This window comes from Dryobates pubescens, chromosome 4, assembly GCF_014839835.1.
Source record: "Dryobates pubescens isolate bDryPub1 chromosome 4, bDryPub1.pri, whole genome shotgun sequence".
Taxonomy (NCBI): Eukaryota; Metazoa; Chordata; class Aves; order Piciformes; family Picidae; genus Dryobates; species Dryobates pubescens.
In genome coordinates this window covers 13,009,714-13,022,755 of record NC_071615.1, presented here as the reverse complement: position 1 = coordinate 13,022,755, position 13,042 = coordinate 13,009,714, and the positions used below count along the sequence as shown (strand labels likewise).

The 13,042-nt window shown below is 36.8% G+C and overlaps 1 protein-coding gene across 1 annotated transcript in view; it reads right to left on the bottom strand.

Moving 5' to 3' along the window:
• LOC128897188 (uncharacterized) overlaps positions 1 to 13,042 on the bottom strand; it is an 84,466-nt gene that overhangs the window by 49,361 nt on the left and 22,063 nt on the right. Inside the window, exons 15-25 of the mRNA XM_054161252.1 lie at positions 11,945 to 12,223; positions 10,893 to 11,048; positions 10,255 to 10,439; positions 9,296 to 9,478; positions 7,836 to 7,927; positions 7,492 to 7,661; positions 5,840 to 5,999; positions 4,704 to 4,783; positions 4,044 to 4,224; positions 2,753 to 2,908; positions 645 to 778 (exon numbers count right to left, since the gene is read on the bottom strand). Of these exons, the coding sequence (XP_054017227.1) occupies positions 645 to 778; positions 2,753 to 2,908; positions 4,044 to 4,224; positions 4,704 to 4,783; positions 5,840 to 5,999; positions 7,492 to 7,661; positions 7,836 to 7,927; positions 9,296 to 9,478; positions 10,255 to 10,439; positions 10,893 to 11,048; positions 11,945 to 12,223 (1,776 nt within the window). The remainder of the gene's footprint in view (positions 1 to 644; positions 779 to 2,752; positions 2,909 to 4,043; positions 4,225 to 4,703; positions 4,784 to 5,839; positions 6,000 to 7,491; positions 7,662 to 7,835; positions 7,928 to 9,295; positions 9,479 to 10,254; positions 10,440 to 10,892; positions 11,049 to 11,944; positions 12,224 to 13,042) is intronic.

Sequence of the window (13,042 nt, the reverse complement as noted above, 5' to 3'; positions counted from 1 at the left end):
AAATCCTAATACTTCTTGGCTTCAATCCAATTTCGACCAAAAGCAAATCTGAAAGGATACATTTCCTTTTAATTGAGAAGCTTATTTTTCAGTTAGCTCTCTATTCTGCAGCAAGCACCCAGTGTTAATGGTAATTTTCCTTTAATTTAACCTCTGTCTTTGTGCCATCTGTAAATGAAGACATTTTAAACAGACCTTCTTTTCTACATGGAAGGGTCACATACACTGACATTTCTAAGAAACTATATAAATCTGGACCAGAAAATTAATACAGAACATTGTAAAATGCCTTACTTCCCAGGCATACACGTTCTGATGAATAAGTAAAGAGAGTTTCTGGCTTGAGTTACAAAAGGACATAATAAACATTAATATTTTTGTCATATATATATATAACAAACATTTTCACAACAAATGTTCTGCAGAAGTTCTGGGAATGAATACATTCAAAAATTACATAACTGGAGGGTTCTATCACTTATACCTGTGGTGAACGGCACAAATCAACTACTTGACTAGATATCTGTGTCTACATGGAAAGGAAAGAGAAGCAAGACAAGAAGAAAAAGACTGATCCAAAAATGGTATCTCAAGCATTGCTGTGTACCACACAAGTACATAAGTGCTTTGGTCAGTATCTCTACCTTGTGATTATAGTTTGGAGTCTGCATACAGTGAAATTCATGGCCAATATCAAGTTTGTATACACCATGTGCATCTGTCTCCTTTATCATCTTTTGCAGCATACCACATTCATGATGAAGGTTTTTTGCCTCTCCTGTTCAAGTTAAACCACAAAGATGCCTATTTAAATAAAGCAGAAGTAAACTTTCAAAATATTATTAGTATAAATCTAGTGCTGGCTTCAAGGTTTCTATTTTTCAAAATCATTGTAGTGACATTTATCTGGTTTTCCAGATAGATACTTGCTGAAGTATCCAATGAATCCAAAGGAAAGCACACATGTAATGGATCTGCATTTAAGAACAGTGAGTTTGTATTTGCTAGAAGAGAGAGTTTGTATTTGCTAGACAAGTGATTGATAGCTACAAAAATGAAAATACTACCACAGTAAAAAGCAAACAAGAAGCAGATATTTAATTCATGTAACAGGTCTGGCAGTATGCTCTGTAGTCTAAGGGTAAGTACCAAATTTTGTGAAGATTGCTACCAATACTGGTATAATTGCATTACCCTCAAGTTCAGCTCAAGAATTACCTTCACTGTCTGCTCAAGATCTAGATGTTTTTTACAGGTGACAGTGTTGCTGTCAAAATATTTTTTCTGACACCGGAACTTACTTTCCTGCCACATGTATGTTCAACCTAACAGTATTCAATAGCTTTGTACTTCTGACTACAGGCATGCTGCATATGCAGAACAATTAGTAAAACTTTGGAAAAAATGTGTTAGGCATTGCAAATTTCATTTTTTTTCCTACAAGCTGTACTACAAATTAAAACCCTGGGAATAGCCACATTACAGGCTTTGCGCAGAAGAGTTTGAGACTTTCTTTGTTATAATTTAAGATGTCTCCAAGTTCAGACAATCAAAAATAACTGGTTTGTATTAAGAATGGAATAAAAATGAGCCAATGATTTAGACCAATATTGTTTAAGTAAAGCAAAGGCTTTCCTGAAATGCTGACCATATTCCTGTGTTTTGTCAACTTACTTTTTCTTCAGAAGCAATAGATAAACATGGGAACTAAGTTCATTACTTAGATGAATATTACCTCAGTGAAGTAAAAGCACTACAAACTAACTATGATCAGCCTTTGCAGCTTTCTTGGGGTCTCACAATATTTGATGATCTTTTGTTTCTACTCAGTTCCTGATACCACAGCTTTACTTGACATCTTAAATAAAAAGCTTCTAGCTCTCTTGGTCACTGAGAAAAAGCTTAAAATAATGAATCTGAAGTTTCAACCAATTAGTTGGATTACTTTGTTTGCTTTTTTGTCTTTGGTTTTGTGCTTGCTTTTTAAAATCCAATACTTCTACAAGGAATCACTTTCTGACTGCTTCAGGTGCAAGTCATAAAACTGCGTATCAAAATATTACTTAAGCTCTAAGTATATAACTTCATAATTATGTAGCTTTAACTAGACATCATTTAATACTGTTGTAAGCGTTCAGGTATGTTTCTATTTGCATGCATAAAATCAGCATACCATTTGTAGCACAAATCTGTAGCACAGGTTAATACCTGCGTAGGTTAAAGAAAATTGTACTACACACAGTGCTACATAAACTCTTTGAATATGCAACACACTTTACACATACAATCACCTTCTAATGCTTATCATGACTAGCTACTACAACTGCTCAATAGCTTGATATACTAATGTTCATCTGCTTTGTCCATAAAATTAATTCACAGTTCATACATTGCAGCCAGGAGAACACAGCCATCTGTGTTCTGGAAACAGTCCCTCATTTTTAGGTCTATGTATGTAACCATTCATTCTGTATAAAAGCCCAAGACATAAATATTCAGGAGAAATTCCCACTGAAAATTTGATTTTTAATCCAATGTTAGAGATGCTTGTGAAATGCACATTTAAAAAATATCTGTTACATGCAGACTTTAAAGTTTATCCAAGTGAAAAGAGAAACTTGTCATAGGTCTGAGATCACAGTTTAAAAATAAATGGAAATCTTTCTTGTTAAGAGTGTCCTAAATTAGGCAAATGATTTGCAGAAAAATGAGACAAACAGAATGCTTTCACTTTCCCTCTTTTTCACTGTACCTAGGAGTCCATACTTTATCGTCGAACTGTGAGACCACAAGCCCTCATGCTGCTGTAGAAGACCAATGACATGAAGTCCAAGAACACCTGGAAGGTAAGTCTCCCCTTTCAGTGAGTATTGTCTCAGCTTATCATCAACCTTTTTCTCCAGAAATGCTACAAAAAGAGAAGAACTGATTATGCAGAGGTAGGACATGAAGTTACTTCAGCTAGTAAATGGAATACTACAGTGAAACAACACAAATGCATTCAGGCTTCTGCTAACTGAGGAACCCCACAATGTACTCCTTATACTGGAAAAAAAATAAAAAATATCAAGCTGGATGTTCTGTCCTTCTCTGACTACATACATAGCCTGTAGACTGTATTTCTTAGACACTGCTCGAAGTTTAGTGAAATGAATGAAGCCAAAGCTGCTTCCAAAAGGAAAATCAATTCTAACAGACTGATCTTTTAATTGACTAAGCCCTAATGTGAACTTGTAGATGTATTTACCTCTACATCAAGTCAGAGCCAGGTTGTGGCTTTGCATCAAACAAAATGCTCCAGCCTAGTTCTCAGGATATAAGAGTCAGACATTGGACCAGAACCATTTTTAGGTGCAGCCACTGGCATTTCTTGTGAAAGCTAAAAGGTAAAGATTTCACCAAAATCCAAAACTGGCCAAAAACCAAACTGGCATTCTATATTCCTTAAAAGTTTATTTGAAAATACTGTGTAATCCAACATTTCAAGGGTCTTTGCCACACAGAGACTACAGTAAGACAAAGGAAAAAATGAGAGCCTCAGACTTAAGTTACTGGTTTATTCCACTGTATTAATTTACCTTCTAACAAAACAATGTTATACAAACAGTAAAGCCCCCTTTCTGATAGTTTCTCTAATGGTTTCTTCTTAGTGTATTTGTGAGAAAAAAAGATGTCAAGATTTTTAGAACAAGAGGTCTTAAGAGACTTTTAGCCCCACGTATATCTCTCTGCACCATTTTGTACTAATAAAAGTGAAAAACAAACTATTTTAAGAGCTGTGGAGATTTTGTTCTGTTGGGTGACTCCTTATAACTTATCTCCTCCAGCCTCTTTCAACAGTAATTAAAACCAGAATTAAATCACAATTCATTTTATAATTCCTGTTATTCTGAAAACCATGGCAGTACTAATCAAGGAAAATCACTTCTCAAAACAGTCTTATGATCTGAAAGGAGCTATATGTGTGTCCAGTATCAGGAAACCTCATATATTAAGGGCACGAGAACTTACATTTGTATGACAAATACTTATTGTCCTCTAACCTGAAAGAAATGCAGCATCCTTCAATAAATTATTCAGGGATACTGAAAAAGCTATCTTCTTGCCAAGTTGTTTAGTGATGTTTCCTGACAGAATGATAGGACTGCTTTGCTTTATCAGTTTTAACTCCAGTTGGGTCATGTATCTCTGCTCTCCACTCAGCATCTGTAAATTCGTCATTCCCTAGAATAAACAAGTAAGAGGGAAAAACAAACAAACAAACAAAAAACACCCAAGCTTCAAGTCACTCAACAGTACAAACTGATTAAGTTTCGAGAGAGCAACAGAGACTCATGAATTTCAGAAATGAAATGAGGAAAAAAAGAGATTCTTTTTCTACAGATCCAGAAAGTCTCCTTCCACCTCCTCAAACCATAAAACTTGCTGTAGTAAATAACACTGTAGTAATTTAACACTGGAAGCAACCCAAAGGTTTTGAGTACATCTGAATGTGAAAACATTGCTTTAGACTATTTGCAGAAGCCATGCCCTAAAAGCTTTTAAAACTCTGTAATACCACTACAATAAAGGTAACTAGTCATTTCTCTAATGGATTGCTCACAAAGCTATTGTTCAATATTTGTATTTTTAATTGCCCTGCTTTTCTGTGCTTTTACTTAAGCTTTCATCCTAGTCTGAGAGCTTATGTTCTCAAAACATACCTTAATGTAATACACATCTTCATCATCTACTATCAGTTCCAGGTGTCCAAGTTGTGTATTTTTAGAAAACTCAATTTTCCCTTGGAGAAAAATAAAAGTGTTTACTTTTTTCTGGACATATGCTGTTCAGTGATCCTTCATAAAACTGTACCCAAAATCATAGTTGCCTTTGTTGTGAACAGTAAGTTCACAGAGTAAGAACATAATAAATACCAGAGCAAAGGAAAAAAGTTAGGAACAGAAATTGCAAGGGCATTGAAGTGCCCTCAGGATATACATCTCACTTTGATAGGACGTTCTGAGAACAGTAATTGAGAAGAGGCAATGAAGCTGTCTCCTATGAATCAGCTTAGTTCTGGAAGCAATTTACACATTTCCTTTAGGCCTGTGCTAAAACCTGTAAACTGTGGAGACATTTCATGAGCTCACACCGCTGTGCGTACAAAGCTTTGCACAGTGGAAGTGAATCTTTCATGCAACCCATTTGAAAATAATCAGAACCAAAACAAAACTCTGGGGGGACAAATTCTAAATATGTGATATGATGAATACAAAAACAAAGCATCGCTTGACCAGCACATCAAAGATGCTGAAGTATGTTGTCTATAATACTACCATATATTAATCAGTTTATATTTCATCAATGTGTGTGCTGATTTTGTTTTCTGTGTTACACTGTGATTTGGAAGCTATTTTTTATTGTAATGCACAGCAGCATCATAGTTGGTACTCCACTGATTTGGTAACAAGTAATTTCTTATCATAACTAAGAGAGTACAGCAAACTAAAATTCAGGCACACTAAGGCCAGTTCCACATAAAGAAAAGATTACAGAGAGCAATTCACTGTGTTCCTTAACCTGAATGTCATCCATACTGGTAAGGCCTTTCCTCTTTAACGTGCGTGAGCCTGGTACTGAATTTCTGGCTGTGCCAAACAGCCTCAACCAAAATGCAGAAATTCCTGGGAATGGGGGTCACCCAAAGCAGCTAATTAAATGTCTATCACCCAAGAATATAGTTTTAGCATTAGATTATTGTCTAAAATATACTGTTATTTCTCTGTTAGAATTCTAACGAAGGTCTCCTAACTGACATTAACTGATGATATGGTTGGTTCATAGCTGAAAAACCTACCATCAATCTCGATTTTTTTCTTAGGTTGTATAAATTGGACTCTGAATTTCTTCTGTGGGATACTAAAATTTAGGTCCACACCAACATCCCTTTTTAAATCTGACTTTGGAGTCCCAATGAAGAAGTGAAGGACGGCTTCATTTGGGATCCATGAACTTTCCTGAAAGAAAGATAGGATAACCACATTTGCATGATCACAGCCACCTTCATAGCTACAGAAATTTTTCACTTATCTGCTTTCAAGATTTTCAGAAAGAAATTTGATTTTTGCAGGCTGTATTTTCCATTCCCTGTCAAACACCTTGAATTTTACATCATACTGACCTTCTCTTGAAATGATGCTGAATCCTGCCAAAATGTATGGAAAAACCAGACTACACTTCCAGTTATAAATTTAAGCTCCAGAGCTCATACCTAAGTGACTAGAATTTGGCAGGGGCATTAAGCAGGGGGATAAGGTACACAGCACCGTGACCCCTGTAGTAGGTGCCTTAGTTGGCAGTTTTGGCCTTGCCCTGCCTACAGACATCAGATTCACTGGCAGAAGGAACAGAACAGAACAGGTTGGAAGAGACCTTCAAGATCATCGAGTCCAACCTATCATCCAGGAAATGCCTGATTTTACTAGACAAAGTCACAAAAATGATGTAATGAAGGGAGAATCACCCTGCTTATTGCCGTCATCTCACTGTCTTAGAAATACCGAGCAGCCATAGAATACAGCCAAAGCTCAAGTGGTCTCCCAGTAAGAAGAATTATCTCAAGCCCAGCAGCACACCTGGGCTGTGATGAGTTCAGCCATGGCCTATGTAAATACCTATACTACCCTTCTAGAAAAAGCCTGCAGAGGACGAAAACCATTCATGAAACCCTGAGCTTGCCCAAACAAATATTTTAAAACCACTTACAGCCTTCTGGAGTGGATTCATGAGAGCCTAACTTCTACTTTTAAACAAGATGTTTAATGTAAAATAATGATTTGGGTTTTGAGGGTTTTTCTCACACAGACAAATAAGTTCATCGAAGTGAAGCCAGGTTGCTTAGTACTGAGCACCAAGTAAAAAATACTGGGCTCTACTCCAACTCCATCAGTCTTATCCAGCCAAATGACTTAGTATTTGTGTTTGCTGTTTTGTATATGGAAATAGTATGCACCTGAGATCAGTATCTGTAATTTGTTTTCAATGTATTTTCCCAGTCTAATCATAGAATCAAGGTGTTAGGGTTGGAGGGGACCTCAAGGATCATCTAGTTCCAACCCCCCTGCCATGGGCAGGGACACCTCACACTGCATCAGGTTGCTCAGAGCCACATCCAGCCTAGCCTTAAAAACCTCCTGAGATGGGGCTTCTACCACCTCCCTGGGCAACCTGTTCCAGTGTCTCACCAACCCCATGGTGAAGAACTTCTTCCTAACATCCAGTCTGAATCTACCCATTTCTACTTTTTTTTCCCATTCCCCCTAGTCCTATCATTACCTGACACCCTAAAAAGTCCCTCCCCAGCTTTCCTGTAGGCCCAAGAAAATGGAAATAGTAGTAATGCAGACCTCGAACGCCAGTTCACTGAATACCTAGTAGTGAGTTATACCATTCTTTTATCAGCATAATAATCTAAGTGTAAAGCCAAAGTAAAGCATGCCATAATGGTACCTGAGGAATATAGTTATATGCAGCTTCCACAAGGTACTGCTGCAGGCCTTTGTCTTGTTTAGTTAATGTGACAGCCATCTTCAAAGGTCCTGCGAGAGGGAAAACCAAACCACTGGCAGGGTCAGGATATGACATTTCGGAACACAGCTGCCAGCCAATAACCTCAGACACTGGTGGAAAACAATTGAATATTCAGTTAGAATAAACAAAGAAAACATGCAAATGAACACTGCATTGAAGACATTTTTTGTTTGTAAAACCAAAATTCTGCTGAATAGGATGATCTGTTATGGATATTTCCAAATGATCAAGCTTTCTAAGATGAATGGAACAGCTAGATTTACCTTCTTTCCCAGTGCAAGATCTGGTTTCTGTGTGATCCTGGAAAACATCTCTCTCTTCTGTCTCATCCACCACTGTGAAGTAGAGTTTAGAGCTACAACCAGGAAATGCAAACAGTCACTTAAGAACACTTACAGCAATATTGAATCAAAATTCTCAGTTACATGCCATCTTATCCTGGATGGGAAAAATAAGACGAGGTATTCTGCTAGGGTCAATCTATATTTCTACTAATTAGCACTCATTTTTATCCACACTTTCCATGTTTAATATATCACTATCTTGAGAGTCTTCTGAAGCTCTACACAGTCAATATTAAATTTTTATTTTCTGAGCAAATTGGTCAGTTTATTGGAACTCCACTCATTTCCTGGCTTCCAGACTTTTTTTCCCCCTCCCTCAGGCTACGTATGGATATTAGTTTCATTACAGTCTTGAAGTTCTTCCAGAACTTCAGAACCTCTCTAAACTACTTGAACAAGAATCAAAGTGTCTGCACCTGATAAAGGCAAGGGAGTTAATGCAATACCTAGTAGACTCTACAGTAATATTTTTGTTCAAATAATGCACAATACAGGTTTGAAATTATTTTGCCTTTCACTCTGGTGTGTCATCTATCCTGGCTGACAGAAAATGAATTACATCCATAAGTTTCCCAGAGGAATGGGTGGTTGAATGCAAAGTCTGGTTCTTTTCTTTTTTGAACAGCATATCCTGTAGTACCACAATATCCCAAAATGAAGAGAAATACAAGTGGCTGACAATCCACATACTGTAAATACTTCATCTGTTATCATGTCTAAGAGATATGTAGCTGCATGTAGTCTACAGTATGTGCCTTCTACTTGGACTTCTATCAAATCTGAAAAGTCCAAAGAAAAGAGGAAGCCAACAGAAAAGAAGATGAGCTAAAAAGCCTAGCTTACACTAACACCAGTATCTAATCTGCTAAACACCTGACAGCTGTTGAAGTGGTATTTTACAATATAATCTTTATCTTAACATTAAAGAACCAAACCAAAAACTCACCAGAAGGGTACAAACACACCTTGTTAGTATAACATTCCAAATTACTTGGATGTTTTGATAAATACCACTGTGCATCTGGTTTTGCAAAATAACATCTCCAGAAGTAATGCTAAGCTTTTCCTCTACCATTTTAATACTTCACATTATTCAGCCACTATAATTCCAGAAACAGCACTGACACTGAGTAGGAAAAAAACAGGGGAGTGTGAAAGAAAACAACACATTTGTAACTTTTTCATAAGGCTTTGATTTGAACCTATGCTTCTATAGTAAAACAATGTAAAATGCAAAGAGTAATTTCCCCTTCCTTTTCTTCTGAATGGCAGATTTCAACTATGATTCAGATTGAAACAGTTTGTTTTCTGACAAAAATATTTCTGCTCTATTAATAAGATTTCCAGTCAAGAAAGTTACCTTGATTACTCAATCTTACCTGAAATTAATTATCTCCATGGATTCTTCTGGAGTGTTCAAGAAAACTTTGAGCTCTTGCCCCTTTTTAACTTGGATTCCCCCATCAAGACTGCTGGATGTTCTTATTCCTGTTATCCATCTTAAGCCAGCTTGTCCCAGAGTCCCCACAGTTCCCATTTGGGCAGAAAGCTGTACAAAGGCACTGCAGAAAAATTTAGATCGTAATCTTCTATGAAAAGTAGGCCCTTTTTAAAGCACTTAATTTAAAGCATAGGCTGCTCATCCTCTTCATAAGTACAGAGTGTAAATCAGTATACTCTAACATTAAAATCATGATGGCTATATTGTTTCAAGAAATAGCTGAAAAATATTACATATACACAGTCATACACTTCCTAACACGAATTCAAGTATAGTTTTATTACATCTCCTAATTAAGGGATTTGGACCCAGACTTCAATATGAAACATCAGGAAAGGGAAAGTGGTTAGGGCTGAGTATCATAGTTTACTTCTGTATATACAGCACTTAGTGAAGTTCAGTAAAAGTATATAGTATGCATAAAAAGCTACAGCAACCAGGTAAGGAAACAAAGGGTTAAGTCATCCACTGGTTTGCAGATCCATAACCTCTAAGTGCATGTCTGATCCTGAGAAAAATCCAAAATGCCATCCCTCTAACAGGTAAAGCATTCAAAAGATCATCTGCATGCAAGCATTCAGGAATTTGATTTACAGACAGGGAGAAACAGTCCACTCAAAACAGTACTGGAAAAACAGCAACAGAATTCAAAATTCAGACAGACAAGATAGGAAACCACTGCTGTCCTTACAGCACTGCAACCATTCAGCAACATAAGGCTGATGACTCCTGGCTTTCTTCAGGCATCTTTCAAACGATTACAACCAAATTTCACATCAGGAATTGCTATTTGACATAAGGGATATGTGACAGCGACATGCTTGCAGTAGGTACTACCTTGGTTTGATATATCCATTTAGAAAGAAATTTGACCGTTGTTTGAAATCTGCATTCCCTTTGATTTTTATGTTGATTGCTGCTGAGGCATTGACTGCCAGCTGAACAGGAAAGCCTGAAATGGATGGAAACTGCAATTCTTCAGTGGCCAAACTCAGCCTTTTATTAAACTGCACCTCTTGCCCCTAGGGTGAAAAAGCCAAAGTAAACAAAACACACACACACACACAAAAAAAAGGAGGGTGGTGGTGGTGAATTTTACATTGCATAATAGAGTCAGCATTCAACAATTTTTCCAGGTATAAAAATCCACTGAATTTAACTAAGCTGATTTGGGTAACAAGGTAGAAAGCAGCCCAAAGCCTGGATCATGTATCTGGCCAGGGCACAAGTTAGACACTAGTCGTACTCCATTGAAAACAGAATTATGTTTTGTTTAAGCACAGATGGATTTGAATGAGAAAAGCAAGAGGTAATAAGCACCAGACAAAACAACAAGTTTCAACCCACTATTTGCTGGTGTCTTTTAGAGTTCAGTTTAGAGAAGCAGTAAGTAGTATTTTGTATCTTTTATGTATCTGTCAGAAAGTAGTTTCTCAAAATATTTACTTTCAAGCAGGAAAAAAACTTCCTTTTACCTTCAGAAGTCTAACAGCCAACTCAGCCAGATTTAAAGAATAATATTTCATTTGTTTTCTTAAATCTTCACAATCTAAGAAGCTAAGTTCATTTCCAAAGATCTTCACACTTAGCTCACATTTTACTGCCTCCTTTCCCACCGTTCTCTCAGTGAACTGATCAGATAAAGAAATAAATCAGGAAGAGAATGATGTTTATATCCCTTTCATTTCAAATTCATAATAAACAATTACTCAGTGCAGGCTATGTTATTAGTAAACAGACATTAGGCTCCCTTTCATAAATATTTTAAGGCCACTTAAGATCTGAATTAGTGTTTGTTTTTTCCAGCTAAACTTCAGCTCCACACCACACAATCTGACTTTCACTATAAACGCAGGTCATGTCTAGTCCTAAGACAATCAGGCGAAAGGAGAGTATTGCAATACATAGCCACAGACTAAGTTTTGAAAAATAAAATCTCAATTAAGACAACATTATGGGTGCCATAACTGCTAAATAAACTTCTAGAAGTAAAAATTTTACATTTTCCCTCTTCAGTATAACAGCAACACAACATGAACATGAGATTACACCGTAAGACAAAACTCTAAGAAGATGAGTCCCAAGAAGAAAGATTGTCTAAGACAAATCAAATAAATCATAGTTCCCAAGTTTTCCAGATAATGCATTAACAACTGAAGTAAATTCCAAACCTTTCCTGTTACATACATAGAAAATAGGTCTTTCCCAACATGGGTAAATTCACAAAAGGTCAATGTAACATCTGACATCAAACTGGGAAGTCAGATCCCAAACAGCATGACTCAGGCACTGGCTGAGAATCATTTTGAGACAATAAAACAGTCTTTAAAAATTAAGATCTGGCCCTTTGTTGCTTTGTATTTTATGCAGCTGTTAATTACTTCTCTGCAAGTTGAGTGGAACACATTACCAATGATTTTTGCAAAGGAGTCAACAGTACTAAAGAACAGCTGTCCAGTACTAGATGGGGCCCTAAATTTAAGTAGGGACTGTCATTAATTTTTCCAAAAGCTACAGAATCAGTTACCTTTTTGACTAACTCACTCATCTTACTGTACTTTCTACCAGGACAATTCTGATTAGCATGTCTCAACTTCGGCTTTCCAGACTTGGTCACAAGATGATCAGCAGGGTTGTATCGCTTTGAAGTCAGCCTCCTCTGCTTGACCTTTCCTGTTGTTTCCACAGGGTTTTCTGACTTGTTTCTTCCATTAGTGTTTGCAAAAAAAAAGTCACTGAAAGTAGCAGAGTTCTGCCCAAAAATCTTCTGCACAAGAGCTTCAGCATTCTCTAATCTTGCACCAACCTAGGGGAAAGCATACAGCACTGACAATGAATAAACCATGTCCAGTTCCACTGGCAAAAATTTAAAAAACAATACCCAAATGCAACCTTTAGGGTTTTGTACGAAGAGAGATTTGCCATACAAGATCACAGTGGTCTCTAAGTTTGTATCCTAGCTCATGCAGCATCCAACATGGGATATCCAATACTGGATATTAAATCTTTCCAGTAAAAATTCTTTTGTTGTTAATTATGTGAAGCTCAGTACAAAACAAAAATCCTTTTCTTATTCAAGTACTGCTTCATTTACACCATGATGGGACAGCATGTTACAAACAGTATTTTAATTGTAAAACATTTAGCAGATCCTTTGACTGTTCCTGAAATAAGATTTTGTTTGGAAGTTCGACTAATCCAGGGTATATGACAGTGAACAAAATATTTTGTTCCCTTGGAAGATTAAACTTGAAATCTGAAGGCTATATTAGATTTGTTCTTTTACATGCACATTTTTACCTGAAATAAAGAGTCTGTATGCCAAATACTGGTTTCTCTCAGAGGCAGTGTAGATTAAAGATGATGATGTTGCAGGCAGGACATACAAACATCCCAAGCATGGGATGCTCAGTGGGACTAAACCAGTGACTTCAATTAGGTACATATGATTCTGTTTCCTGTATTAAAGGAACAGTGTACTCAAGCCAATCCATTTTCTACTCTATGTCAACCAAAGAAAATATTATCCTCTACAGGAGTTAGAGCAGTGCCTCAGCAAGCACTTTCAGCTTTCGTTGGAATGAACAAGAGCTGAATATAACTCACTTGGCTAGTGTAGGGTACT